Genomic DNA, 25,278 nt, shown 5'->3' on the forward strand with positions numbered 1-25,278 from the left:
TGACAGTCCAGTTCGTTCAGTTCAACCGATTCACCATGTTCTTCGAAAATTATCAATCAGTTCAAAAACATGGTTTATTAACAAACTGGTCACCGATGCGTTTTATAAAATGTTAGATTACAAATCAAAGCAATATTTACGAAAGCAAAAAAGTTAATATTTTTCTAAATAACAACACTGTGTATACCGATAACGGTCATATGTAGCTAACGAAGTCAAATGATGCCTAGTGGTTTTTCGTTTATTTAGGCATTATTTAAGCCAAGCCTGTAAATTGCTGTGTGAACAAAAACGTTTTAGTAAACACAGTTCCAAAGTTTGTTACCGTTTTTTAAACTGCTTACATGCGTTTTCAAAAATTTGCCTCTTTTTTTTTCCAAAACTTTCCACATTTTCATTCAGTATTTTAATGAAAGTGAAAAAGTCAAAGGTCAAGAATTAGTGTATGGTTTGCAGATTTGGTTTTTGGTTCTGGTGTTTGAGTGTCAGTTTTCAGAAATTGTGTGACAAGTAAAGATTTTGTGTGTAAGAAGCAACACTTGACTAAACTGTTCACAACAACTTCTGCTCATGCGCCACCCACATTTTCTTCGTGAAATGTAAACATCTATTTTTAACATCTGTAGATTGTTGCAATTAATTTTCTACTGATGCTGTAAATTAATAAGGGAGAGCTAGCGAGGGTTTGTAGAAAGCGTCGATGTATGTTTAGTTTTTGTTTGTGTACGTGTGGGTGTGGCTGTGAGTGCATTACATTTGTGTGTGTGTGTGTGTGTGTGTGTGTGTGTGAATGGGTTCAGATTGTGTGTATGAGTGTGTTTGTGAGCATGTATGTGTTGTCAAGTGGGTGTAGGTCATGTGTGTGTGTTGTGGTGTGTGGGGGGAGGGCAGGTTAGTGGGTTACAGTTGTGTGTGTGTGTATGTGTGTGTGTGTGTGGGTTGCTCTGTTAATGCAGCTCTATTGGCAGGCCTCCAGAATACTGGAGTCTGTGTGGTGATCCGTTCTGCTTTCTAAAATATCGATCACACCAGCAGCTAGAGGCGATTCAGACACATTATTTAGACATACAAAAATTCAGCCACTGAGTCCATTAGCAAGATATTCTTTTCTAATAACATATAGCAGACGTTACTATGGCTATACTACCCAAGAACTATTGTGTTGTGTTATTGTCTGGACATTTACCATTGAAATATTATATTATGTGTACTGTGGTAATATCATGTTTTGTGTAGTTTTTTTTTTTTTAAATAAAATGCTAATACCTTGGTTGTTTGGACATTTGGACTTTTGCTATTACATGCAATGTCTCCAAATGATCTCATTTTGAAGTGCTTGGCATTATTAATAATATATTAAGATATATTAATATATTCTTTTGCACTTTATGTTAACAAAAGAATTCTGAATAATGTATCAAGGTTGATATAAAATATTATGCAGCACAGCTGTTTTAAAAAAAAAAACAATTCTTGGGCACCAAATCAGCATATTAGAATGATTTCTGAAGGACTGTGTAATACTGAAGACTGAAGTAATGGTTTCTGAAAATTCAAATGTGCCATCATAGGAATAACTTACATTTGAAAATATATAACAATAGAAAATATTTATTTGAAACTGTAGTCATTTTTACATTGTTACTTATTTTATATTTTATTTAATGATAATAAATGCAACAACCTTTAAATGGTTTTTTTATATATATATATATATATTTTATATATATACGTGTGTGTGTGTGTGTGTGTGACCAATCAGGGTTAATTGAATCATCCATAAACATTATTATTATTATAATACGAAGAAGTAACAGTATTCACATAATAAATAAAGGCATTTTTCTGATAAATAACGGCTGAAGTATAGAATCACTGATAGATGTGAAGGAGAAATGAAAGTGTCAGTCTGCAAGTTAATTAGTGCGTAACTGTGTCACTCCATGTGTGACTATGATGGGGGGTTCATGACACACTGATAACCTCTTTCATTACCTTTAATGTGTGTGTGTTTGTGTGTGAGAGGGAGAGAGACAGGCAGAGAAGAACCTCTTAATTTGCGTTACACACATCCAGCTCACTTTGATACATTTTTTAATAGGTCTGCATCTCACCCAGTGAAACTGACTGATTCTCCCCTCGATTCTTGTCCTTTCCAATTAATCCTCTTTTTATTTTTGGAGTGTTTCTCATCTCATCTCTGTCTCTCGCTCTTCATATTCCCTGTCGAGAGTGTGCAGCCCACGTTCACTTTTCTAACTCATAGAGTCTGTGCATCCCACACGTGGAGATAAAGATTGAGATGGAGGAGAGATGAGTGCAGCGTGTGGTACGTCCCATGTGACGCATGGAACGCCAGACAACAGGATTCCTTTTTCAAATCTGCGGGATGAATCTTTTGTATCTTCACAGGAGCTTGTATGCATTACTGATTAAAAACTGAGCAAAACACCACTAACCCTGAATAGATGTAAAAATATGCATGAATGTGGTTTGGTGTGGCGGTTTTTCATTTATTTGATAGAGATGAAGACGAGATACTTAAGATGCTCTGACCAAGGAAGTTATTTAAAGTCATAGTTCACAAAAAAATATAACTTTTGATATTATTTATTCACTACCATGCCATTGCAAACTTGTATGGCTTTTCTCTAAACTCTATACTGATTTAAAGGGATAGTTCACCAAAAAGCAAAAAAAGCTGTCATCATTTACTCACCCACAAGTTTATATGAACCTATATAACATTTTCTAGTACATTTTGATGTCCATTGTATGATTTTTTCTTATGGAAGTAATAGCTACCAGCAGCTCTTTGGTCCCCAACATTCTTCAAAATAACTTATTTCATGTAATCTTTCATTAGAAGAACGAAACACATAACAAGCATGAATTAATGATGACAGAATTTTCATGTTTTGGGTGAACTATCCCTTTAAGTCCACAGAATGCCGTAAGCTCTGTTCAATTCACTACAAAAAATTGAGTAGAGGCTCACTAAAAAATCATCAGGATTAGTGACTTGAACTTTTATTAATGAATGAATCGGGAACAGCTCAAACGATTTAAAGAATCGTGTTTGTTAATTGATTCAGTCCTTGAGTTCAGCTCTCTGAGTCACTGACACACAGATGTTCAAACAGTTAACAGCTTGAAGGGTAGGATTATCAGTAAGCAAATGAATTTTTCATGAAATATCCACTTTTTGTCTCCCACAGAAAAATAACAGGTTTAGAATAACGTGGAAATAATCACAAAATGTTTGTTCTTGAGTATTCTCGAGATTGCTTTAATTTTAGTCTTAGAATAAATCTTTTGCTTCCTTTTGCAGTGCCTGTTAAATAAAGAGAGAAACTCCCACACACACACGTACACAAATACAGACATACAGACACGCCACCCCCATCCCAGTCCGTCTGACGCCCACGAGGCCCCCCTGCCGCGTCTTCCTCCTGTGAGCTCGGCTCTTGGTTTCTGAAGCCAGTGGGAGGCTCTTTCATCTCCATCTCACCAGCGGGCACCCCAGTGCCAGCCTGGCATAATCGGCCTGGCGCTGACATTTTAGCATCTCTTTTAGCCAGTCTGTTATTCCTCTCCACCTGATGTCTCTCTGTCTCGCTCCATCTCACTCACTAAAAAGCTGGGTCACCAACCCTTTAGCAGGAAAAACAATAGAAACCTACTTACTCAATCAGAGCTATGGCCTAGCGAATGTGCTCCAGATATGTTGAGACGTGAGAGATAAGTGGTTCAAATCTGACCTGTGTCATGTCTAGAGACCTCCTAAAATATCCTATAACTGCTATAACTGTTTATGCTCTATGTCTATGTTTCCCCAAAAAAAAACAACTAGATTGAAACGACGTAATATCGACATGGTTTAAGGATAGAACCTATATATATATATATACACATAAATAAGATATAAGATTACTTTATACTACTAACAATCGTTTTTTTGCCATTTTAAAACTTTTCTTTTCTTTTTTTACTGTACTATTGTTGTACTATCCTGCAATCTCGCCAAGGTCAAACTCCAAGGTTTAACCCTGAGAAACTCGTTGCCTTGCAGCAGCTTCTACTTGTTTATATACAACTATCTCTTGACTTGGTAAACCATGGTGACCGCTGTTAGTCTGTGTGTGGTATAATCCAGCTCAACGTTTACACATCTCTCATTCTCAGATTCATTTTAAGCCAACTTCCAGACCAGCGATCCTTTTAGAGTGCTTACTGGCTTGCTATCTTTATCCTGTGAAAGCTCTGAGCCCACAGTACGGCAGTATCTGTAACCCTACTACAGGCAGGTTCTCCCAACTAACACGTTCATACACTCACAACCACAGTGGGAGTTTAATGGCTCCTAAACGTAGCCCAGAGGGGCCGCACCCTGCATACTGTGGGATGCAATGGGAAAGAGAAATGACTGCTGAGGAATCACCAACTGTGGGAAACTGTCTGATGTTCTGCAAGTGATTCTCTTAATTAAAATGTTCACTAGAAAGGTGATGTGATAAATATAAATATATAACTAATGTGTGTGTCTTTATTAAAAATATGTGCTGTGTTCTCGCTAAAATTTATTTAACAGATATATATCTGGAATTGCATGTTTTTTATTTATTTAGTTTTATTGAAAACAATGAGGTTTTATTTAATACACTGCCATGTTTGATTAAGTCATGATAACTAAAAACTGATCTGATATTAATCTTTTCAATCTATAAAGCAGTTTTTATTAAATATGTTAAGATATATATGAAAATGTAGACCTTCTAAACTGATTAAACTGATGTTATTGCATACAATATTCATATAATTTAAATTGTTATATATATATATATATATATATATATATATATATATATATATATATATATATATATATATAATATCAAAGAATATATATTGCTATTTTGTAAAGTACCATATTGTTACTTGTATTTTGTGAATAGAAAACTAACTGAAAATTGTGTACACTTTAATAAGTATAGAACTTAGTATTTTGTGAGAAAGCTAACTTGAAATCAAACATTTAACTGCATTTCAGACCTAAAATAAAACCTTTTTGTCTTATAAATGCGTTTTTCAATCATTTCCCTCTCTCTTTAGAGCCCAATAACAGCAGGAGGAACAGGAGCTTGTGATGGAACCCCCAGAGAACACCTGGGATTTTTGCCCCATAATTTTCCGGCTGGCTAAATTATTAAAGTGGGCTGGCAAACAACAGCAATTAAAGCATCAGTCTGTAGAGCAGCGTTGCCCAGACCACCACTCACACAGGTATAATTCACAGCTCAAACCCAGTGCCACCACCAAACAAGTTACGCTTTAGACATTTATGAGTGGTTATTATTTAGCAGTATATGTTTTTTTGTACAGACCAGTTGAAACTATTATTAATAAAAAAAATGGGCATGCAATTTTTAGGCTTTTAATCGGAATAGACAAGAGCAGTTAAGAGGCTAACCTGTCTGTATAATAAATACAGTGCACTAATTGTTTTCATATGTTGTTATGTTTGTCATTCATCTGTCTTTTGGTCCAGGAACATCCAGACAGACAGAAGAAGAACCAACAATCCAACTGCTTGTTTGTCACTCCCCTGGGAGATTAAAAGAACTACATTTCCCATAACATCGCTCATGGTCTTTATCAGAATTGAGTCTGTCGGGCCAGACATGCAGTCACACACAGGGTCAACTGGAATTGACTGATGCTCATCCCTCGAGAGCCGCAGATTCAATAATGCCATCACTGTTCAATGACACGTTCAAAACAGAGCACTTCTCCCAGCTGTCCTACAGCACAGGCTTTCATGCAAGAAACACCCGTCTAGTCATGCTGCTTTACTTAATAAGATTTTTACAAACCGCTCATTTACAAATTAAACATTACTAATTGTTTTTATTAGAATTATTTTTTTACTATAAATAAAAAATAACCGGAGTATGCTCTATAAGAAAATACTATTTTAGTGTCTTCTGAATGGTTTATGAGTGAACTTTTTGAGTGAAAATATTTTGATTTTCTGTTTTCACGGAAAATGATTTCATTGTATTAAACATGAATTGTTAAAATAATGACATAGTAACTATATTGTATATTATATATGGTGTTACATTTGAATAAGAAAGGTTTGAATAAGAAAACAAAATAAAAATTATTATTACATAGTAAAAAATTGCAAATTAAATATAGTTTAAGTATGATTTACATGAACATATTATTTTAGTTTTTCTAACTCGAAACTTCACGTTTAACTTAACATTTCTTGTAATCTTTTGTGAATTTGACTAGCCATGTCCATGCATTTTTTTAATGTCTCATCAAAAATGTTTTTCTTAAAAACATTTCCCGCAGTATTTTCATTCAAAATAACTTCAGCGTATCAATAATGATTAATTATGCATATATTAGCATATTTTTTTTACATTTGTATATAAAAGATCTGGATTCAAAAAAGAAACTAGTGATTTTTCCACATTTAGATGAAAGGAAAGAAGTTTTCTATTCGTCTGTACACCTGTAGCGGCTCGACTTTAAAAGAAGACGTACTACAAAGGTGCTTCCTGAATTATTAATCAGCAAGCTTCGTAGATCCGATTCATTGGCTTATATGAGCCACTATTACAGTCAATGACAAGAGTGCTACCTTAGATCTTCATTTCACCTGTAAAGCAGGAGCAACAAGACAGAGAGAAAATGGGAAAGCTTAACAAATTTTCTTTGAAGGATCAAAACATTGTGTGCACCAGAAATAATATTTCTCCTGAATTTATTGCGTTAAATTAAGGTACGCCTTGCGAGTGAAAGTGCAGTAAAAAGGGTAATTGTTTCAAAGGAAAAGAAATAAAGATACTGTTCCACCGAGAAATAACAAGCAGAGCAAAAGATTTCTGGACAAACAACTTTATTTTTGATTATGGGTCTATACACTGTACATCCTGACACTGCAGTATATAAGCCGAACTACTTTCAACTCTAATCTCATAGAGCTCTCTATCTTACATTATAGTCCATGTGAAGGGAAAGGGGGACGTCTAAGAGGGAAAAATTGGCCAGATCCAAGTGTATAAGCGGCATCAGTAGAAGAAGAAAGCATACATTAATCTCTTACATAAAAATAATTTCAAGAGTTGCAAAGTTTATAGTATATTGTTATAGCAGCAGTGAAGGGCTAAGAAGATATATCGGCATGAAAAAAAGGAGAACAGATTGTTAAAATAAGAATCTGAATGTCTGATTCAACCAGAATCCAATGTATCTGATATTTAGCTGAACGTAACAAAACATTGATAACAGAAAAAAAGGCATTTACCATAACGATTTTACTGAACATTACTATTATTCTTTGTAGCACAAAAAAGGGAAAAAAGCAGGATAAAGGACTGAATATGCTTGCATTGGGAATACAACCTTTGAAATAATAGTTTTTTAAAACATTTTCTTTCTTTTTGTTTTTAAAAACACAACATAAAATATAACAACTATTATGTAAGGTTTTTTTTTCTCATTCTGAAAAAAAGAGAAAGAAACACAATATACATTTATGATACAATTTTTTGTAAAATGAAAAGAAAACAGCTATATACATTGGTGAATTTGTACTTTCGTCGTCAGACTGGCTAATCCTGCTCATTTATCAGTGATGTTATGTCGTTATTGCTATTTTAGATCTTTTTTTGTGTTAGCAAAAAATGGCTCTTTTAGAAAAAAATCCACATTTTTAGTATTATACTGGGAGCAAAGGAGCCTCTGTGATCAATTTCTCCCTTTTTCATAGAAAACCGCGAACAAAGTAAACTACACATATCAATTTGCATGTAAAAACAACTACAAAACCTCATCGGAAAGTTTTTTTTTTCATTTTTATCTTTTTTTTTGGTCTGTAAAAACGCACAGCCTCTTGCTACTGTTAAGACACTGAGCTTCCTTTAGACCCCCGTTTAGTATCTTCCTGCAATGTACAGGACAGGGCAATGTATCATATCGTTTCAAAGGCTCTTTTTACATCTATAGCAAAAGTAACCTCTTGAATATATTTTTTTTTAATTCCTTAAAAACAGAGAAAGAAAAGAGTTTATTTATTCCGGCATACATTTAAAAGCTGTCTTAGTATAAGATTTAAATTCTTCTTTACCAGTGGCAATTGGAGCATTAAACTCTGCTATGCATTTTTCTTTTATTTAATTATTCATTGATTCTCGAAGAAGAAAAAAAAATCAAAGGAATACTGACAAAATGGCATTAAAACCTATCAAATAAGCTGCGGCTTGCTCTTAAGCAATGATAGTCAAGTTCGTTCTGGCAAAATGGGGCGAGCCGAAGAGGCTCCCCCAAATGACAGTGCAAATGGGATGTCCCGCTCTCACCATCCGACCGCTGTCTGAAGCAGTTCAATGCGCCTTACAGTCGGTCACCATGGAAACGGGCTCGATAATTGTTCCTCTTCTGGAACCCCAAGGGCCCAAAGACAGGCACTTGAGGGTCTCCAGCATTGCATATGCACATAAGGTTTGTATTTAGCCCAAGAGTAATGCCGTTAATGTTGCGTTTAAGATTGTTAAGAGCTGAAATTTATTGTTAAGAGGGTTTTGTTTTCCTTTGTAGTTAAAAACAAGATTAAAATTGCTTTATATTGCATAACACAATAAAAAACGTACATATACAGTTTTAATGCCCAATAATGAATATACGAATGGCAGACTTTATCTTTTTTTTCTTTTAAATTCCATGCATATGAAAGAAATTACATAAGCTTGCTATTGAAAGAAGGAACATAAGCAATAAAATATTCACACAATCTGAAAAAACATCCGTTATAACAACAACAACAACAACAAAATGAAAAGAGCCAAAACGTAACATACATTCTGATTGCATTGTACCCAATGTATATAAATCACTTATAAAATATATGTATTTTCAACAAAATCTATCTCAGCTAAGTGTGTGAGCATTTAAAGATGCATTTATTAAACCATCTAGGCTTCCGTTCGTTCGTTTACCCATCCTCGTCTCGTTTTGTACACAGTAATACGCTCTTGCTCACAGCCGAGAGGAGCACCTGCATTGATATTTAGACTCCCTTTTACCAATGCATGACAATTTGTGTGTCCTATTCATTCTGAACGGTTTTAAATTTGATTCGGAAACCGTTCAAAACCTGTAGGAATCCAGGACAGTAACAATAACACTTTAGCAACGATTATATATCGATAACTATGATAAATGTTGAATTAAAGTCAGATTGAGTGAACGGCTGCGTGCGCCGTCCACATTTCAGCAAGCAAGCATGTGGAACCTTTCTTTTTTTATTCTTGCGGTTTTATTTACAATAGTTTGTCTTAAACACATGATTACATTGCATTTATTAGAACTGCATATAATTAACAAAATGTTTATTTCAATTTTATACTGAGGAATACTAAAAACTCTCTGAGATAAATGTGTGGGAGAGTGTGGGAGCGTAATGCATTTAGACAGTATTTTGTAATGACAAAGTGCGATTCATTATTGTAAAGTAAAAAAAAAAAAAAAAAAAAACAAAGCGAAAAGAAAAAAAAAGAAACATTTTCATATTTACATATTATAATTTACTTAAAAAGAACAATTTGTGGTTCTTGATCACATGACACCTCCTGCCCTAGAAGCTGTATTTTTTTTTGATGCTTTTAGTTTATTCCCAAAAATGGCCGCCCACATTTGTGAGCCGGGCCAGCTGTCAGCACCTCAGCCCACGGAGAAGTTGTACGCATGTGACGAGAAGAAAACCCGAACCCTCACGGAGAGCAGGAGCCGCAAACCTCCGATTCCACACTGACCACGATCTCAAGATCCGCCGACGGGTTTTGACCCTCGATATCACACGACAGCTTGTGAGGGGAGCGTTTGTTTGCCATTAAAAGAAAGTGCTCTGGCTTGATCATAACACTTACTTGAATACAAATCTCTCTCCCTTTTTACAGGGCTGAACTTCTCCACCTCTAGCTCTCCAAAGCCCTTCAACAATCTCCTGACCAGTATCTCTTTACCATTGTTAAAGATACAAGTGTGTGTAACCATTTGTCTCCATGGCTTCTTTTAAACAGCATGACATGTGTGTACATGTAAAAGGGGGAAATTTGAGGCTCTGACAAGTCGCTTTTCTTTTTTATCTCATCCACGCTCGCTAACAAGTCTCTTAAATAGCTTATTACAAAATGATTTTCATCTTAGTTCCTCGAAATGAAAGAGAGAGGAAAAAGGAAACAGGAATTTCTGATGGGATGATGATGAAGATGTTGAGTCCGTGTCTCTTTGATAACAACGTGGGGCCGACAGCATGCTTAAAAATTGCTGTGTAAAATTTTTTTTATCATTATCACCAATTTGTTTGTCATAGAAAAGTCTTCATTTCAAAATGTATTCAGTTTCAGGCACAGTTAGCTTTTGTGCTATTGGCTTCTTCCTTTCCGATTGAACTTTTTTTTTTTTACGTCTTGTTGGAGGCGAGGTGCATTTCAGTGCTCTCGAAGTAAAACTGTGTCTGAAGTCCATCAAAAAACGTTCAGGATACTTCCGGGTTTGCGCTGGCTAAGAGGCAAGTGGGCGGGGCTCGCCCGCATGCTAGCTGACATGATTGGGCGGTTGGTGCTGTCAATCAGGGCGGTGTTGATGTGGATTTGGGTGGAGTCAAGAGATAGAGGATTAGTTGGAGTCTTTGGCGGATGGTGGTGGTGCGTCTGTGCCGTTCTTGCTGGGGCTTTTGGGCCACAGCTGTTCCTGTAGCTCCTTGACCACTCTCTCCAGGTGCTCCCTTGCCTCCCTCTCCTGCATCAGATCGGCTCTCAGCTGCTCTCGGTCTGCCTCGGCGTGCTGCAACTTTACTTGCAGATCTTCAATCTGAAAATATACAATATAAAGATGATAAAAAATTAATAAAGAGGCCACGAATTAGCAGTAAATCATGTAATTTGACAAAATGCTACAGCACTGTCTACAATTAGACTGTATTCCACATGCAGCTTACACTGTATTTTAATATCCATTCCATTATTGAAAATATTCATTTTAGTGAATAATTTATATATAGTGAATAATTTATATATATATACATACATATGAGAGAGAGAGATTTTATTTTGATTTTTTACATTTTTATGTTTAATGCTTATCTTAACTGAGAACCTCACTGCTTTTGTGCAGCATTGCTCTACTTGTAAAAATAACTTACATTATCTGATATTGATAGTTTTAGATAAATAGCATACATTTAATGAAGTTCTGCTAGTAGCTTGTAGTGTATCTAACTTTTTCAAAAAGTTAGCATGACTGTAGCTAAACACTGACACACAAACACAGCCAAGCACCCATCTTAGTGATGTCTCTCTCTTGTTTAGTCTGAAACACACAACTCTGACAGGAAGCTAGCCTGTTTCCTTCTGAGAAATGAAACATATCTCATCAGACTAGCAAGGCCACACCCGGTCTGAGAGTTCATCTGAAAGTGTGTGTGGGTGGGGTGTCATGTTACATCAATCTAAGCATTCCTTAGATTACTCTTCATTAAACAGACACTTGTTTGTCTTAAGCCACTTCCAGGACATTTATAGCACAGGGACAGTCACTCTGCGAACAGTCTGTAGTTTAGTGTCTTGCTCAAAAGGCATAATAGTTCTGAATAACACCTTTGAACCATGACCTTTCGGTTACTAGCCCAGATCTTTAAAGGCTTATCTTGGTAGCAGTGCGTGTATGAATGTTTGAACCGACCTGTGCAGAGTACTTGGCTCGCAGACGGCCGGCCTCACAGCCCTTGTCACACACTCGTAGCTGTCTGGCCTGCTCAAGCTCTCTCTTCAGCCGTATACGTGACTCATTGGCTTCTCTCATTTTCCTCTCGCTTTCAGCACGCAGACGCTCAATTTCCTTGCGCAGGTTCCTCTTTGCCTCGGTTGCTTCACGGAGCTTCTCCTTCTTAGCGACACGGAGAAACTCAAGCTCCTGTGGAAGGCACGCAAATAATTACTTACTTGTATATATTTCCTGCCAACTTAACTGCAATATTTTTTAAGAATGTTTATGGACTGTTTCTTTTAAATACAGGAGTGTCTTATTTAAAAAAAAAGGTATGTTTAGCCATACTTGAATGGCAAGTTGGTCTGAATTTTTCAAAAATTGTGTTGTGTCAGAAAAAGTATCACCTTTTTAACGTAATTTAGTTTAATTTACTGTAATATTTCATTTCTAAATTAAATAGTGTATGAAATAATTTAGTGCTGTGAATGATGGGAATATGTATGGGGAAAAAAGTAGATAATAAAAAACAGACAACTATGCATTTTTATATTATTAATTATGATTATATATAAACAGATTTTAATTGGAAAATGTATATAATATATAAATATTTATTCTATATAGAATTAATATATTTCTTTATAAATATATTCAGGGAAAGTTCAACATCACAAGGGGGATCAATTCAGTGATGAAATAAAATCCCCAGTGTGCTGTGGTGTAATAAATAAAGCAATGCCACGATTTTAGTAAGAATGGATTTAAACATTTCCAGAATCAGTGTTGTTGATGTGTGTACCTGCTGGAGGCTCCGTTTGGCCTGTAAAGCGGATCCCAGCTTCTCTTCCTGTTTTACCCTCATCTTCACTATCTCATGTAGAAACTTTTCCTTCGACTCTTTTGAATCCAAGCCGTTGTCAAGTGCCTGTCTCAGCGTCTCCAGCTCCGACTCCAGGTTTGTCATGGCATGTCCCTCCCCTCCAGACACCAGGGGGCCCTCAGGGGGCCCGCTGGCTGGTGTCAGAACTGCTGGTAAGATGGCTCCAGGGCCAGAGGGAGAGCTCAAGTCCTTGGCAGAGCTCGAGGATGTAAAAGATGGGGAGGAGAGTGAGGAAAGCGATGAGGTGACTGAAAAAAACAACAAGATAGAGAAGAGACATAATTAAGTGGTGGATCAGACTACATGGGCTTCACTGGTTCGTATGTCAGCCAGTTTTTTCAAGCACCTGTCAAACACACAAGATGTGCTTTAAAATGAGCCGTAAAGGATGAGGAACGAAAGAATCCTCATTGATTTTCTGCCGCATTCACATAAGAGCTGTTACCGTTCTAATCCACCTCTCTCCAGAGCGCTCAAGGTTGACTGAAAATGAACTGTGTGCAAATGAAGTGTGAATGAAATCTTAATGTATTTAACGAGCACTTTTGTTTCACAACGCAGCAACAAAATTGAGGGTCACAGTTAAAACACCATTATCCCAAATTGCTCTTCAAATATTTTAAAGGAATGTAGCATTACTCCATTACAATGTAACACACAAAATGTTAACACTTCTGATTTTACTATGCAAACAGTGTATTTTGCGCCATTGTGATTGCATTACTGTAAAACTATTTTATTATGTACTGTTATTTATTAAAAACAGTTTTTAATTGGGTAATTTATTCCTATGATTTTTCATTAGCTATTACTCCGGACTTTAGTGTCAGGAGATTCTTCAGAAATCATTCTTATATGCTGATTTAGTGTTCAAGAAACATGTATTATTATTATGATTAATCTGGAAAAAAAAAGTTGTGCTTCATTTGAAATAGACATGTAAAAATCACTTTGGATGTTTTCAGAGCAGTCTTGCTGTATAAATGTAACAACTGTCACCACTGATCAAAGGTAGATATCACAGCATGAAAGTCTAACCTAATTTTCTGCTGTCAATAAAGCTTAACATGCTTTGAACCTGGAACATTCCTTTAATTGAGGTGGAGTGACAGTGAAAAGGTGCATCACTGTACTCACATTCCTCACGGCTCTCCACTTCCACCTCCACGTCCGAGTCCCTCTCCTCCTGAGAGGGCGGAAGTGGCTTGCTGGCAGTGGCCGAAGGGCAGGGTTGTGGGCTGGGGTGGGTCTCACCCGTCAGCCTCCTCTTCCTCCCTCGATTGTTGCCTTCGCTTTCCGCCCCATGTGGGTGTGAACTGCTCGGGGTGGTAGGAGAGGCTTGCCCTCCTTTCTGGAGGGGGGTCAGAGCTACGTTGGGGGCCACGGCGCTCTCCAGGCTCTTGTAGTTGTAGAAGCTGCAGAAGATGATATAAAGTGAGTGAGCACAATGATTAAAATTTTAAGCAACAGTTCACAAAATCATGCACTACAGGCTGCTGCTTGAGTACTGGCATTACCTAACATAATCTTAAAGAGTACGGGTGATTTAGTAATGAATAATCCAAACCAAATGGCAGGTTGACAGGAAAAGCATCTTTGCAGCCCACAAACGAAGGGTGGGGAGAGAACAACGACTGTTGCAAGCGGTTTCAAAGAAACCGATCTGGGTTCGATGCATGACTCACCCAAACCCTCTCTAGTTATGATGGTAAAGTTAAAACCACATATATCTAAACAAACAATGGCCAATAGACTTGCATCATGTTCCCCTCTAGAGAAGATCTAAATCTTACGCTGTTTTGCTTTAGAAAAACCACAACCAAGCATGACTAACATACTGGTTTCATACTAATGAACACATGTACACCCCTTCTTAACGTTACTTTTACAATCTTTGTAAACTAGATCATCTTGCACAATGAAATGATGGTGAGATAGATTCGACTTCTAACTGCAGGTTGTGGTTTATTATAAAAAAAATTGAACATTGTTTAAACTATCTATTATTATGTGAGCATTAATCAGAAGTAATTAAGTATCAATCAAGTATTTTAGAGTGCCATGTAATATGTTTACCTGTCACGTAACATGCTAGCAGTCCTGCCACCTCCCTCCTTATCACCAACAGAGATGTTTGGAGACCATGGCCGGAAGGCAGATGGTCTCTGTCTGGGCTGAATGCAGTTGAGCCCCTGCAGCAAGAAAGAGAGAGATGTTAAAAGACGCCTATTGTGTTACATGTAAGTTTTTCACAGTTGAGAACACAATCATAATGCATTTGAACATGAACACAGAGAACAGCAACCATCTGCACAGAGAGCTTGGAAAATATATTTTTGCTTTCAAGTCTCTTGAATTTAACATTTAAAAGTGAGAGAGACAGATAAAACAAGCTTGAAGAATGACCAGCAGTACAAGTACATAGAGGTCAGCGTGTCTGCTTGAAATCGGAGAACTATGCAAGCCTATTTGCAGGCTCTCTTCATTTTAGGAGAATTGATTTTTTCAAAAGAACATCATCAGTTATTTTGGGTTGAGATCTTGTTTCAGAAGAACCTGATTCTCTGTGGCAAGAAAACAGTTGCTTGGCTCCAAAAATCTTCGTAGGAAAGGCCAAGTTTCGTAAACAGACTTGTACAATATTAATACACAGAAGAATATATAATTATCTAAACTCTGTACTTTCATACAACTAAGTTATCCACCGGCAAAAAAACAAGCTTTGTAACCTTATTGGCTGATGCAGAGAGGGATCGTAGCCAATCGGGTTGCTTGTCTTTGTCTCCTGAGGGCGACTGTGCTGGAAAGTCATCGTGTTTGGACTTCTTGGCAGGAATGGGATCAGACGCCTAGAGAGGGAAGAAAAAAAGCCAAAAAGGGAGAAAAACGATGAGCGTTGCTCAATATGAAGAAAAATGAAGTCATCATCGTTCTGATTTCGACTCAGTGCACATCGTACCGTCTAGTCAGGCGTTCAGATGCCCTACAGCCCTCTGTAAACTACAACGCAGTAATAGCAGGATCGATGCAAGCAGTCGGTCACATTAAACGAGAGCCGCGCTAGAGGGTGTCTATCACCTCAGACAGAGCTGTGAACTGCAGGAGACAGGTGCAAAGGGAACGTATCTGAGGACTAAAACTGTCAACGTTAAATTTAGTATGAGTGTTGACACTATGTGAGACTGCGTGTGTGTATGCCGGAAGGAAAAGGTCGGATGTATTGTTCGGATGCTTAATAGGTTGACAGAACCATCTGCTTTCATGTTGCCACGTGAACACGCGAGTGCAAATATACGTCAAGGCAGTATTTGTTTAGTTCTGTCACTAATGACCTCACTCCTGCTGGATTCCTCACTGACTGCTGTATAATCCCTAAAATACACTGACCTTCCTTTTTTACACTCTCATTTATTCCAGAAAACCTGCGGTGTGCGCCGCCCACACATTTCTCGCTTATTAACACAAACCACAGACGTTTAAACGCTGAAATAATGCACAGCGACTGGACAAGCGTTATCAGCCTCCGGCAATAAATCTGCGCCAACTTTGTCTGGTGGACTTTGCGAGAGCTATTTTCGAGCAAGGCTTCTCGTGGGAATGTGAGAGAAACCCAGCTGACAAACTGCAGCGTCCCGGCCTAGTGCCCTAACTGGCCCGGCAGCAGGGGCTTCTGGGTAAGATGTTTCCAACTGGGTTGCACGTTGTGTCTGGAAGGTCTGACACAGTTAGCCGAACATAAGCTGAGAGAGCTTCATGTTAAAAGTCTTGTTTTTTCCAGTCAGATGCAAAATGTTTTGTTTTCGAATAAACACAATGTGGGAGTCGATTACTTTCAGAGTGAAAAGAGGGTCATTCAGGCAAAAGAACTCGCTGATGGGCCGATGCTGTTTGCATACATGAATGATTGCATCACTGTGACCTCATTCAGCAGGCCGGTCTGCTTGGGCGTGGTGAATTTCCAGCAGCAGAGCATGATTATATGACCCCGAAAACAGTCACTTGCCACGTGCCTGTGTTTATTCGTGGATTAGACCTCTGACATAATGGCACCAAATCTGGGAGATCTTCACTGATCTGGGATAGGATTCTGCGTCCTAGTACATCACTTAAATAGGGTGCATATACATATATATCTGGATAGAAAGAGATCCGGATAGAAAAGCATAAGACCTACTAAATCTAATTGTCATTAGTCAAAGGATAAAATTCTTTACAAAAAAAAAAATACTATACAATTTACATTATATATATATATATATTTTTTTATTTTACTTCTATTACATATATAATTGAAATAAAAAAATTATCTATCTATCTATCTATCTACACATACATATACACACACACACATACATTTTATTTTATTGCAAGAAATTTTCTATAAATCATTAAACACACACACAGACACAGAGTTTACTGTAAAAGAAAGCTGTATAAAATATTGTGAATAGACAAACAAGTGAATTTAGGCATCGCAACACTATATAATTGTAATCAATGCACTTGTATGAACTTCTGTGCAGTATTTTATACCATGCTAACTGCAGACAGTCAGATGACCACAGTCAGGCCACACTGCAGGAGAAAGGAAATGACCTATAAATAACATCCTTGTAGCTGTTTTTTGCCCTCCCTTACTCTGGGTTTTCCAGTTGGTCCCTCTAAAAGACATCCGCCCACACCAGGACTCTAACTTTGACTGGACAGCCTGTAGGATTACATCGCTCAAATAAATATATGAGTATAAAAACACTGTATAAAGAAAAAGCCAAACAGACAAAATATAGACAAGCCAAGATTTAATCGGATTTAATATCGGATTACTACCTGACAGCCACTACAGTGTGCAGTTGAAGAAGAGCTGCATTTAAGGCCAGAGGAAAGACAGAGATCTTTAAATAATGCTTCTATTTCTATCTTCCACTTTGTACATTAGAGTCTTTGTATATCAGTCATTTTCACAGTCATTGCTTCCTCTTTCTTTTATCTGAAGGGCAGCAAAGGGGCCCCTTTTAATACCCTCTCTTAAACTGGTCCCCAGCTTCCATTCTCACATCAAACAATGAGCTTACGGGTACCAAAATGGCATGCAGCATCTTAGTGTGTGTGTGTGTTGGGTTGTGTGTGCAGAAAAGATGCTGTAGACAGACATCCAAAGCACTGTGAGACATGCAGACAGGAAATCACACCTTTTGATAAGAAGCAGGACGTAGCAGCATGCGAGAGACATACTTAGATGTGAGCTTAGCTCAGAAATATGCACAAATACACAATTTCCTTTGTCTTTCTGAGGAATCTCACACCTTACTTTCATCATGGTAATTCTGGCACGGGAAGATTGACTAAACGAGACATGCACATTGAAAACAGGAGTACACAGGATGGACAAGTTTCTGCAAAGCGGTTTAAAACTGCAGGTGTCTGAGGAAGGGCGGGGTGCCAAACACACACACACACACACACACAGACAAACACACACACATTCTGCCTTGCACGTTGGTGTGAGAATGGAAGAAGGGTTTTTGCTAGAAGGTTTTTTGTGTCGTCCGCTTGAGGGATGACAAAGGAAATGTATTTCGAAGGGCTGAACACCCACATAAATGTTCACGTCTTGCCACATTACACACAATTAACCTACTAAACAAGCTAATGGAGTTGGTAAATGGCCTCTCCTGTCTCGTAGTCCTCATAATGCCACCCCTCCCAGTCTAGTCCTGTGTTTCCTGTGGCACAGATTGCAGGATTTGCCTCCTAAACAACCAGTGTGTTCCAAACAAACATGACTGTGTGACGCTGGCAATGTAAACATCTTCCAATGGTCCCTCTGTGTTACTACTTAAATAAAGCAATAAGCCAAAAAGAATGTGTCTTACCACAGGTAGGGTACAATGTGAAGCCCAAGATTTTTTTGATTAAACAATTCCTCACATTGTCTAAAATTAGTAATAAAATATTATTATTAAAATGAATTTTAATTAGTTTATATTAATAATAATATTAGTATTTTTCAAACAACCGACTGGACTATTCAAGTAATTTACAAAAATATAATAATAATAAAGTTTTTTAAAAAAATAACTACGGTTAACATTTTAGACACTGTGTGAAGCCAAAGACAATATTAATACTGAAATTAATATTTAGATATTACCACAATGGTGCATCTAAAATAAATAATAAAATCTTATTATTAATAACTAATAATATTAATAATAGTATTAGTATAGAACATTTAGAGTAATATAGTTCATTAGTCCAATATAAATATATTCACAATAAAAAAAATACACATTTTATAATTTAATTTAGTAAGTTTTACATTTATCAACATAAAATGTTTTATCATTAGATTAAATTCATAAATATATGAATTTTTCGAGTTTTCAAAACAATTGGAAATCTAGTTGTGACTACCAGAGTGGCTTGTTCCCATCTTTAAAGTTCTCCTCAGACAGGTTTGATTAATGAGTGTTATTTAACTGCGAGACGGGTTAAGACTATGAGACAGGTTTTTTTAGAAGCTCATGTGACAAGCTTGTGTATCCACGCAAGTGTGAACACCAAAAAACCAAACCAGTTTTTTGTTTTGTGAGAGCGTCAGTGTGTGCAAGCGATACTCCACCCTCTCTCTGACCTGAACATGGCCTCCCCCTTGAGCTGAGCTGCAGGCCTCAGCCGGAAGGGAGGAACTTCCTGTAAAAGTAGCAGAGCGCAGCTCTCCCTCTCTCCCTCTGTCTCTTGCAGTCTTCAAATGGGTTGTCGTATTTCACACAAGCCAGTGACCACAGAAACCTTAAGCGTACAGGTGTCAGACATAATCTAGAAGGTCCACAATGTTGCATTTGAAAGCGCTTTTATCCATACGTTGAGATAACCAGGAGTAAAATCTCTCAACTTTCTTCGCAACAGGCATCTCAAAGACGTATGCAGAAGCATTTAGGCTTCACAGATGCTGTCGCTTGAGAATAATTCTTCCCAAAGTAATACGGTTCGAATGGTGGCAAACAAGTGTTGTTCTCTGAGAAGCCTGGGTTTTGGGGAGGTAGAGGTGTAAAGTGAAACTGTGAAACGAGTGGTTTTCTCTCTCATGCATTAGCTCTCTGGGCGAGTACCCAGCTCATTAGGAACGTTGTGTCTGTACACCACCCTGCTAGACAAAACACCTCCCTAACTATGCCAGCAAACACATACAGATGTTCACAGCGTTCTTCTCACTTTCCCACACTATCAGATGTTTGTGAGACTCTTGCAACACTTTTGTGTTTAATCGTGCTTTTTTACCTGCAGATTGAATCTACACAGGATTCACAAACATTTTCTTTTTTGCAAACACGTCTTGCTGACATCTTGTTAACAAAAACCTATTAAATCTATTAGACTTATACATATAGTTGAATATAATTAATAAATACACATTTTCATCAATTATTATTTATTGAATTTTTTTGGAACGGCATTCAAAATCTGAATGGTCAATGGGCACAATGCAGAATGACAAATTACGTCTGGATTTATTTTTAGGCCTCAGATTGCATGGTGGGTAGAAATATTTTGCTGTACATTGTTGGACAAAGGTCTAGGCAGAGGACTCAGGCCTGTCATTAGCGTCTATGGTGTGTGTTTTGAGGTTGGGCTTCCAGGAAGAGTCCAGTGACTCCAGACATAACAAAGCCGCACAACACTCACAAGTGCACCACAATAAGGCAAAGCGACTAAATAAGGACCATCCCCTGCAATCGCACATGCACGGTCCAGCACAAACTCCACTTCCAGACTCAAAACCACAGAGCAGCACACAAACTCCGCCGCACACACGAAACCACATCAAAAGTCAGGCGTTTTGTGCAGCTGCTTGCTTGCATATTTAACTAGAAATACACACACACACACACACACACACACATAAACCTGGTGTTTTCTAAACTTGGTCACACCAGAGAGGAGGGATAGGGTTCCACTTCCTCTCCAAATTTGCTTTGGCAACGGCTTGTGTGGGAACGCAGTAGACCCTGTTCCCTTTGGACACACAGGGGGCAAAACCGTAGTACAGGAAAGACGCTACACGTCCTGCTTTTTCACGACAGTCATCATCACACACCTCTCTGCTGTAAGAAAAAAAAACCCCATTCAACGTACCAATCTGCAAAACAAACTTTATTCAAAATTAGAAGCTGTGAATTTTAACCGACAATGTTTGGCAGTAGAACAAGAGGGAGATATATATAGATAAAGAATGTCAGAGAGAGAGCCCTCGGGTGCAGACATGGGGAGGAAAGAGAAGAATCCAGAGACAAGCATAAATCTATGACTCATTTACTCTCAAAGTTAAAAGCATCTAAGAGCAGGATAATCACATTTCAATGTTTTTCAAAAGTTGTTGAAATTGCTGAGGCTGGACCCTAATGGATGCTTATTGATCTATGAATGTGTGTATGTTGCTTTCTTCTAGCATGTCTTACCTCATGTCTGCTAATAGCCAGCTCTCTAATCTCATGTTAGAAGCAGCTTTTTTTTTGATTGATAGCCGATAACCAATATAATAACCAATATCATAAATCTATACGGTTTTGTCTGTTTTAAATAATGATACATCTAATATACATCAATTAACTGTATACAATTTTTTAATTTTTTTTTATAAATAAATGTTTTATTTATATATACACGTAATAAATATACACAATACACACACATATATTATGCAAACAAAAACATATTTTTGATGTAGTTAATCACAAGTAATCATTTTATAGAACTTATATTAAGTTATATTATAATATAATAATCATTTAAATTATAATTTAAATATTACACTATTCAAATATTAAAATAAAATAAAATAAAATATGCCCTGATCAAATCACACTTACTAAACGACAATACTAATACTAACAATATTGACAATACCGAATTTTGCCACTGATTACAAAGTTTCCTCAAGAGTGTGAGACAGTGGTGAACTTGCTCTCCAGCTTTGCAGATGGCAGTCGTTTCTAGCAAAGTTCAAACGCAGTGACAGTTTAAACCCCCTCAGGAGAGAAGCCTCTTTCAGCCAGGACTCGTTTTTCCCTTCTGCCTTCTTTTCTCGCTCTCTTTTTAATGACTGCCTTTCAGCGCTGTCAAAGAAGCCGCCATCGTGAGTGTGCTCATAAAAATATTCAGAGAGCCTCACCGAAAAATTCCTGCGTTTATGACCTCATAAAGTCAACCATAGCGAGACAGAAAGAGTCAGAGAGAGAGAGATTTCTCTCATTCCTCATACGAAGGAGAGGAAAGACCGACAGAAAGAAGGAGAGAGGGAGCAGGTTAGGCTTTGTGACAGGCCGTTTGAATTCAAGCCATGTGCATAGTGACATATTTTCAAAACCTATAAATATACAAGACGAAGAATTCTAGTTAAACTAGTCAAACTCAGAAAATGACTAGTCAGTGGTTGGACAACTCGTGATTTTTCTGTTTCAGCGTGGAGCCATATTAATAACTGTGTGTGAATCTGTATGTGTGTGCAGGCATGTCCTGTTTCCAGACAGCTGGCCTGGGACGGGGGTCTCTCGGTGTTACTCGGGGGCAGTGGAACAGTGCGAGGTATTTCTGTAATCTCTGCAGAGTCAAACGCACATGTCTGTACATGTGACGGGCCGAGAGAAGCGCCAAAACAAACACACGCACAGAATAGGAAACATGGCCTACACACACACTCATTCAGGGAGATTCAGAGGTCACAAACTCTTGAAAGAAATGGAAGGGGAAAAAGAAAAGAAGGGAAACGACAGAGTGATTGATTCAGGAGATGAGGATGAGTGTGTGTGGCACTGACTGATGCTTAACTAGCCAGTTCAGACAAGAACGTGCGTGGGTTGTGTTTTTGACTTGGTAATCCGGTTATTATTGTAGCTAACCCCACTATTCTCACTTTCTCTCCTCCTCTCTATCACTCATTTCTTTTTTGTCTGAGAGGCCTGGAGCATCTCGACAGTTGATTTGAAAAGATGCTATTTTAGCAATGGGGTAATTTCCATAATTCTGTTAACTTATGTTCAAATGAAAACATACTATGTCGTATGAAAACATGACAGCCACTTTTTTGTTAGCAAACTACTGCACAGACTCAAGCAGAGAGCTAATGCTTTCTGATTATAGGAAAAATCGTTTTTTTGTTTTTTTTTTTCTATTTACACCCTTATGAAAATTAACAATGATTTTAGTGCAAATCATTAGTTCTGCTTTGACATCAGAAGAATAAGTTACACTTGTAAAATAATTTTGAAATTTGAACAAACTTATCAAACTAGGTGAGTGTTAGAGATTTCCTTCAAAACATAAAAAATGTACTGACCCCAAACTATTGAATGGTATAATGGATGATATAGACTTCACCGGAATCCATTTATTATCTTCTCTCTTCAAAATTTGTTAATTTTAGAGAACTCAGAGAGACAAGCAATCTTTTTTTAACTCTCATTTGTGATTAGTCATTTCCTATAAGCAGGAAGTACAAGAAATATGACAAACGGCGGCTAAGTGTCCGTCTCTCTCCATCTGTTTCGTAATGTTCCATTTTCCCCACTGTCCCATTTTGTAACTCCATAATACGTGCAGTCAACATGAATTGAGAAATCAATGGTCCGTTTACATCCGATTTGGGTAAACACCAAATCAAATAAAACAAATAAATGGCCCCATGTTTCCCGCTTGTGGCCTGAAGAAACAATTGCGTTATTAATAAAGAAATCATTCGGAAGGGGGCCGTTAAAAATAGCATAAATAGTGGATGACACACAACAGGACGAACTTAAACGACCCCACCTCCCGTGGCAATTGGTACGTGTGCGTGCTTTCCCAGCATGCGCCGTCTAGTCGGAACACACAGGGACACCACACTCATAACCGGCTGAGAGTCATGAAAGCATTCGGAAGTGTGGAAACCCGGGACCATTATGGAAAGCAGGAGACCACCGGGGGAACGCTGGGGACAATGCATGGCCTCTGTTCCTGATGCTGACCCACCCGGACCTGAGAACCACACATACGGGATGCGGCTCGGGGGTGTGAGCCGGTTTTAATTAGCCCGAGCGCTCTCGTTCCGCAGCAGCAGGAAGGAGAGACTGAAATAGAGAGGGAGCTATTAACGGCAGGCCTGAATATAGCAGCGTTGAGCCGCCACACAACTGCCCAGCACCCAGCAGTCTCCTGAACAGGGTCGGAAAAAGCAGAGCCGACTTTTTTGGTGGAAAGTACAGCTGTTAGAGAGAGAGAGGGAGATGACCATTCCTGACCATAACAGCCTTAACTCTCTCCCTTTAGCAGCTGCACTTTCCACTAGAATATTCTGTTCTTCTTTTTCCACTGTCTCCCATAGCAACTGCAAAGCTGTATCTGAATAACAGAACAAAGACTTCTTTCCTTTCTTTCCTCTCTTCATTTTTCCTTCTCTCATAGCTCTTAGAAAAGTCAGATGTATTTAAAGACTTTTAAAAGTAATTAGATAAATAACATCTATTTTCCAAATAAATGTTATTTTCAACTTTCGATACATCAAAGAATCCTAAAAAAATGTATAATGGTTTGTTACAGAAGTATTAAGGAGCACCTTGTTTGCACTGTTGTTGAAATGTTTCTTATGAACCAAAAATAGCATATGTGAACCTGGACACATTTTTTTTTTTTAATTGATATGTATACATCATGTAAAAGCTGAATAAGCTTCCCATTGATGTATGATTTTTTTGGGATAGGACAATATTCGGCAAAGATACAACTATTTAAATATATGCAAAAAAATTCTAAATGACTAAACGCCTGTATAGTTGTCTAAATTAAGTTCTTAGCAATGCATATTACTAATAAAAACTGAAGATTTGATATATTTATGGTAGGAAATTTACTTAATGGAAAATGATCTTTACTTGATATAAAAATGTTTTTTGCAAAAAAGAAATTTATGTCATTTTGCATATTTTTGGCTATAGCTACAAATATCCTTGCTACTTCGCATATTAGATCGCAAATTAGAATGCTTTCGGAAGAATCATGTGCCACTGAAAACCGGAGCAAAAATGCTCAAAATTCAGCTTTGCATGGAAGGAATGCATCTAATTTAAATACAAAACAGTTATTTTACAATATTACTATAAATGTAATTATTAAACTTCCCTAAAATCAGTGTAAAAATAAAGTATTAAAAGACTAAAATATATAAAATGTAAAATAATATGTGCTAATATGAAATAATTTTATTTTTGGGTAAACTGTTCCTTCGAGTATCACATCTAAATACCATGAATTTATGGAAATCTGCACATGAAAAACAGGACGGACACCCACTCTCTGAGAGGTCAACGAGGTGCCAGTGCTGGATTGAGGTCGCAGGGTGGCATGAACACGGGACACTGACCGGGACATGGGGGCGGAGACAATGACCAATCGGATGGCACCACCAGACAAGTGTAATTTAGCATGTTAATGCCAGGTTCATTTACAGCCAGGCTCCAGTCTGTGGCAAATTAATGGTAGATGGCCTCGGTCTAACACAATCACAGCTGACCCAGACAGCGCTCCGCTAATGCAGACCTCGCTCTCTGGCTTCGTGCCTCACATGCATATCTGCACGCACG

The 25,278-nt window shown here is 37.7% G+C and overlaps 1 protein-coding gene across 1 annotated transcript in view; it reads right to left on the minus strand.

Annotated features, from left to right (window-relative positions):
• Positions 1-6,896: 6,896 nt before the first annotated feature.
• Positions 6,897-25,278, minus strand: part of skia (v-ski avian sarcoma viral oncogene homolog a) — a 61,713-nt gene continuing 43,331 nt past the window's right edge. The window contains exons 2-7 of the mRNA XM_043246846.1: positions 15,394-15,513; positions 14,741-14,856; positions 13,802-14,079; positions 12,584-12,912; positions 11,758-11,988; positions 6,897-10,887 (exon numbers count right to left, since the gene is read on the minus strand). Of these exons, the coding sequence (XP_043102781.1) occupies positions 10,693-10,887; positions 11,758-11,988; positions 12,584-12,912; positions 13,802-14,079; positions 14,741-14,856; positions 15,394-15,513 (1,269 nt within the window). The 3' untranslated portion in view covers positions 6,897-10,692. The remainder of the gene's footprint in view (positions 10,888-11,757; positions 11,989-12,583; positions 12,913-13,801; positions 14,080-14,740; positions 14,857-15,393; positions 15,514-25,278) is intronic.

The sequence above is a fragment of the Puntigrus tetrazona genome, chromosome 8 (genome assembly GCF_018831695.1).
Source record: "Puntigrus tetrazona isolate hp1 chromosome 8, ASM1883169v1, whole genome shotgun sequence".
NCBI classification, from domain to species: Eukaryota; Metazoa; Chordata; class Actinopteri; order Cypriniformes; family Cyprinidae; genus Puntigrus; species Puntigrus tetrazona.